Source organism: Zingiber officinale, chromosome 9A, assembly GCF_018446385.1.
Source record: "Zingiber officinale cultivar Zhangliang chromosome 9A, Zo_v1.1, whole genome shotgun sequence".
Lineage (NCBI taxonomy): Eukaryota > Viridiplantae > Streptophyta > Magnoliopsida > Zingiberales > Zingiberaceae > Zingiber > Zingiber officinale.
The window spans coordinates 124,898,984-124,904,605 of record NC_056002.1 but is presented as its reverse complement, the minus strand read 5'-3'; the positions used below and the strand labels follow the sequence as shown (position 1 = coordinate 124,904,605).

General features: G+C 44.6%; 1 protein-coding gene across 1 annotated transcript; it reads right to left on the bottom strand.

Annotated features, from left to right (window-relative positions):
• Positions 1 to 2,454: 2,454 nt before the first annotated feature.
• On the bottom strand, positions 2,455 to 3,819 carry LOC122019547 (U-box domain-containing protein 20-like). Its single transcript, XM_042577004.1, has one exon. It carries the CDS (start codon positions 3,817 to 3,819, stop codon positions 2,527 to 2,529), a length of 1,293 nt encoding a protein of 430 aa, XP_042432938.1. The 3' UTR covers positions 2,455 to 2,526.
• Positions 3,820 to 5,622: the final 1,803 nt, after the last annotated feature.

Here is a 5,622-nt window from a genome sequence, read left to right as displayed (position 1 = left end):
TCTATTGTGTTATGCCTTATTTGTATTTGATGAAATGTGTGTGTGGTGAATGCGAATGGATGTGAAGAATTGGTCACCGTGTAGAGTAGATGCTTTGGATTGTATGACTTGGGGGCTCTTAGTGAAAGAGGGTATATCTTTAATCGGAGTTTCTGTGTTACCTCTTTTACTTCATATTATTGAAATTCAATGGAGTAAACACCCCGGAACGAACTTTACGGGTTCATACTTGTATTTGGTTAGTGTTAGTGTAAGCCCTAAGAACTAATTAAGAGTTGATTGACTTAGGACATATTGTATCATATTTCATTAATAAAAAATAAAGTTTATGATTATTATATTTACTTTAGATCTGTGCCAGATGAAGAAGTATAATAATGTCCCAAGGTAGTAGGTTCTAGTCTACAGTATATCAATTGTTTGAATTGATAGTGGAAACATGTAGATACATATAAATACTACTCTTAACTATTCTTAGTCAGACATTAATATACAAGGATAATATTAATACGTTGATACTAACATGTAAGTTAATTGATGATTTAATCTCACAAGTCATAGATATGAGATATCAAGTTGACACATGAGTATATATTAGAGAATATGTACTGAATTGATCTGCCATAAGAATGTTTCATAGATCGTTATATGAGTGTCATAAATATTCTTATAGTAACTATTAGTATGAATAGTCCTTCGACCTGAAGTCATTATAGTTCCCTACATAAGGAGTTGTGTACTTTCGTATACATCGACAAGCATCATCTTTAACAGAGTGGACTATAAAGTTGATCACTAGGTATGTAATAAGTTATGTATAGGGATATGAATGATGTAGATGAGATCTATCTCTTTCATATGACGAAAGTAATATCTATAGGCCCCTTGATTAAGTAAGATACAAGAATGCATAGAACAAATCATCCCTTCGTGTGCCCCTCCCTGCCTTTGTTCCTTCCAGGCCTAACGGCCACCTGCCCTCCTTCGTGTGCAAAATCGGGAGGGTAATTTTGGAAAATTTTGTAATTAACTCCTATATGAAGAAAAAACCCTAGGCTTTTCAAGGTAATCAGATTTCCCCTTTTGATTACGTTTTAGTGATGTGACATACATCTTTTATTCTAGAAAATTGTTGATTATCTAAATCAAACAAAATTTTTGTTGATAACTTTAACTAAATAAACCAAATTATCAAAAATAACCCAATTAAACACATCCTTACATTTTAAAGTTCATCTGAAAAGCCTCAACCGTTGTAGTTTAAGGAAGAGAGTCACATTCATTAAAGTAAGGGGCTTCAATTAATAAAGAGTTGATTTTTTTTCCTCTACTTTACTTCTTGAACGACAGGCATGCTGAATCGAAGGACTACAATTGTAATATTGCTACTTTCAATTTCATCATTTCTCCATTCATTTATTTATTTTTTAAAATCGTTTTTTAGGCTCCCACGATACATTAGATATCAGAGGAAACTCCGGATGATTCCTCTAATCCGTGTTATTCTACGTAGAAATCAACCACATCTAATCCGAAGCTAATTCGGAGAAATTGACCATGAAAGCCAACAAAAGAATATTCTAGGGGATTTGATTCACTCTCGTTTTCGGACCGGAACACACACAAGATAAAATCTAAACGTATGATGTTGGACTATTAGACTGTCCATTAAAAAATATTTTTAAATTTATTTTGATTTTAAATTTTTATGGAATCAAATCCATCGGTCGGCACTCAAGATCCGCACCACCATGCGTCTGACTTAGTCATATATCATTAATTCACCCTCGTGATGTTTTTTCAAATCAACGGCGACGTCTCCCGTGAACATAACCACTCGTTGTCAAAACTAGCACGAAGACCAGCCGCAAGTGTTGGTCAAACACGACGGCAATTAATATTATATTATAATTTATATTACAGGGAAAAATACACAATGAGTTCAGTCAGTCGAAGACTCAAGTCCATGGGTGCATACAAGTCGTCGTTCAACGCCAGATGAGTCCTGTAGAAAATTAGTATCACTGGACTACACTGGGTCGTCTAATTAAGACACTGAGATTGAATCTTCAATATATCATCCATCATACAGCTTCCGCATGAAATTTCCTCTTCATTTTATATTTATTTACTATCCCTTCCAAAACGCTCGAGAATTTAGCTCCGGCGACACTGTAGTCAACCCCGACGCGTTCAACGTCAACCTGCATGCATGCGTGTGCGTTGTTGTTAAAATGGAAGCTGATTGCGTCAGCAATCGATTAATAATCCGACATTAAATCGAAAAAACATATTTTTTTCAAATCATATCTTAAATCTTAAATATATATGTTTTTAATCGACTGATTAATTGGTTAATTCGATTTTACTCGGCCCTAATTGCACTAGCGCACAGAACAGCGATCTTCTCTCCTCCCCCCTTCTTGGGAGCTTGGAGCGAGTGAACTATCGACACAAAACAAAATATCAGAGTGGATTTGATAGTTCGATTTGATTTGATTTGATGAACATGATGGATCGATTAGATTATAATTTGTTGAGTCCCTTGAAATCCATGGTGTCGGCGCACTCGATGTTCTTCCCCGAACAGTTCGCGTTCAAAAATTTAATCAGCTGCGTCGCTCTCTCCTTCGTCTCCTCGCCGCACCCGATTTGCAGTAGCAGCAGCAGTTTCGGAAACGCCCCCACCTGGACAGCCTCCCGCGAGCACTTCCCGCAGTCCCCGCACAGTTTCCACAGCGCCGACACCGCCAGCTCCGTCGCCGCCTCTGACACCCGGAACATCCTCTTCGCCAGCGCCGGCACCGCCAGCGCGTGCGAGCATGCGGCAGCTCTGCCGCGCTCGCAGCTGAGCACCCCCTCCAGCACCGCCAGCGCCTTCTCGCACATCCCCCTCTCCGGCTCCGTTAGCACCTCCACCAGCGCCGGAACCACGCCCTGCTCCGCCACCGACTCCGCCGCCCCCTCGTCCTCGCTCACCATGTAGTAGATCGCCGCGAGCGAGGCCTTCATCGCCTGCTGGGAGATCGGCTCCTTGACGAGTTTCGCCAGCGCCTCCACCATCCCCTCAGTCGCCGACACCAATTCGGAAATTGGCTTGCTCGACGTCGTCGCCAGAAGAGACTTCACCGCCATCGCCGCGTTGAGCCGTGCGGCCAGGCTGCCGTGCCTCAGCATCTCCGCGAGGAGGTTCAAGGGCTCCGGCGCGGCGAGAAATGAAGCGGCCTCGTCGTCCGTCGCCATGCCCGCCGCCGCCATTGCGGCCAGCACTCCCTCCAGAAGTTCCGGAAGTTCAGCATAGTTGGCGGCGAACGCCGAAAAGGCTGCCGCCAAAACCCTTCCCGCGCCGTTGGACGCCAGGCACCGCCGGTTGCGCTCGCTCTCCCGCGCGAGGGCCCTCACCCTCGCCGCCAGCTGCTCGCACCTCCCGGCGTCGCGCCGCCGGGCGCAGGCGGCGAGCTCAGAGAGGAGCTCCTCCGCCTGCGGCGCGGAGAGAGGGATCTTGGGCGTGGGGATGCGCTCGACGCCGGCGTCGCGGTGGGCGCCACACCAGGATTGTATCATCCGGGTGAGCACGAGGTTAGGGAGGAGCTCGTCGGAGCGCAGCTGCTGATGGGTGACCGGGCACGTGATATGCCCCCGCTGGAGCCACCCCTCGATCGACTGTCGGTCGTAGGTGATGCCGGTGCACGTCGTCACCGGGTCTTTCATCAGCTCTAGCGATATCGGGCACCGGAAGTGCAGCGGGACGGCGATCTCCAATATTTCGGTGGCCGGCTTGGCCTTGGACTTGGCTCTCCTCCTCCATGCCATGGCCATGACCCCCAAATCTCTTGAAGAATCAAGAAGTAGCTAGGATCGGAATGAGTTCTTGAGATTTCAGTCGGAGTTGGAAGAAATCGCGGAGATCGATTGGCGTTTATATAATTTTGGTTTAATTGTTGAACGAGAAGAGCCTGCAGTTGATTTGAACGTTGACCGTTGAAGTTTGAATCGTTGAACCACGAGAAGGAGACGGTAGAAAAAACTCTACTTGCCTCAGGAATTAGCTCAGACGGTGGCGCATAATATTTTGATACATCTCAAGAAGATTTGACGATTTGAAATTTATCTCATTATATTATACGTGAGGTGTTAAGGTAACGAGTTAATAATGTGGCATGGTAACATATTCTTACTGTAGTAAGAAGGTGATTCACCCGTCTTAGTGTCCGTCAATTTATCCCTAAATTAACATAAAAAAGATGAATTATAGATAACAACTTATCATTAATATAATGACTAAGATATAAATAAAATATACTTGAACATGCTGATTTTCAATCTTATAATTTAATATGATAATACTTCATGTTTTAGTCTTAACTACCACAACATCCCCGGAATATTATCTACCGGGTTGGTTTAATTGTCCTTTATAATAATGCACTTAACTGGTTCGGACAAGAACAAAACCGGTTCGGCAGTCCGATTTAGTTCTGTTTCGGTCTGGTAGAAAAATGTTTAATTGTAAAATTAATAAAATCGGGATAGACAGTAGGAGGAGGATATCTAATGATTTTCACCTAAATAGATTCATTTTTTAAATCTATCTAATAATTATCACCAAAATTATTATATAAACTATTTTAAAAAATTATTATAAAATACATTTTTTTTATAATAATAGATTATATAAGTTATAAAATTTTAAAATTATTATAAAATAATAAACTTTTAAAAAATTGAGAATAAGTGATGATCCTGTCCGAAAGCTGAATCAACGAGCGCTGGGCATGTGGCGCTCTCCAAGCTGCTGACGTAGATCTCCGGTTGATTGCAAGGTGCTCCTGCGAACCTGCACAGAAGTCGGGCCGGGATGGGGTGCCCGGCGACGACCCTCCGACGCTCAAGTCAGGCAGACGAAAAACAAGAGGGTGGCTTCCAAGATTAGAGAATTCATACCCCCGGTGAAGTCCAAGGGCTCTTATATAGAGCTATGGGAGCTTGGTGCACACAAACCGAGGTGTGCACGTGTCATACACCATACCGCAGCATGGGCTTGTCAGAATAGCATGTCTGACGCCATACTGCTACAGTCTGAGCGTCTCCTTGATGGGACAGCAGAACCTTTTGTCATACGATACTGAGTATGGCCTGGTCTTCGAACATGCCTGTTGTCAGCAACAGGGGTTACTAAGATGACGTACCCGCTGTCCCATACTCTGTGACTTCTTCCCGGATCGGCCATCAAGCCGTTCGGCCAGACTATTCGCCTTTGGTCTGGCGTCGGTGGTCGTCCGTCCGGGATGGTTCAGAATCGCCGCCCGCTCGGCTCTTGTAGCCGGACACCCTGGCCGAGCGGGAAACCACTCGGCCTTTACTCTTGATTTGCAATGCGGCCGAGCGGACTTTCCGCTCGGCCATATGATCTTTTTCCCTTATTGGAAATTTGGGCTCACGGCCAGATGGTTGTTTTCTCGAATGAAGATCCTTGCCTAGTGATCAGCATGTCCTGCCCGCTCGTCGAGCCCCCTTTGACTGTTGACCTCCACACGTCTTTGACCTTGCCCTCATGAGGGCCCCCCGGTCTTGTCACCAGATCACTTGCCTCCCCTTTAACTCCAGTCGAAGGAGGCGTCA

Excerpts from the sequence above, each read along its gene's own strand:
- LOC122019547 (XM_042577004.1), bottom strand. The coding sequence starts at position 3,819 with ATGGCCATGGCATGGAGGAGGAGAGCCAAGTCCAAGGCCAAGCCGGCC.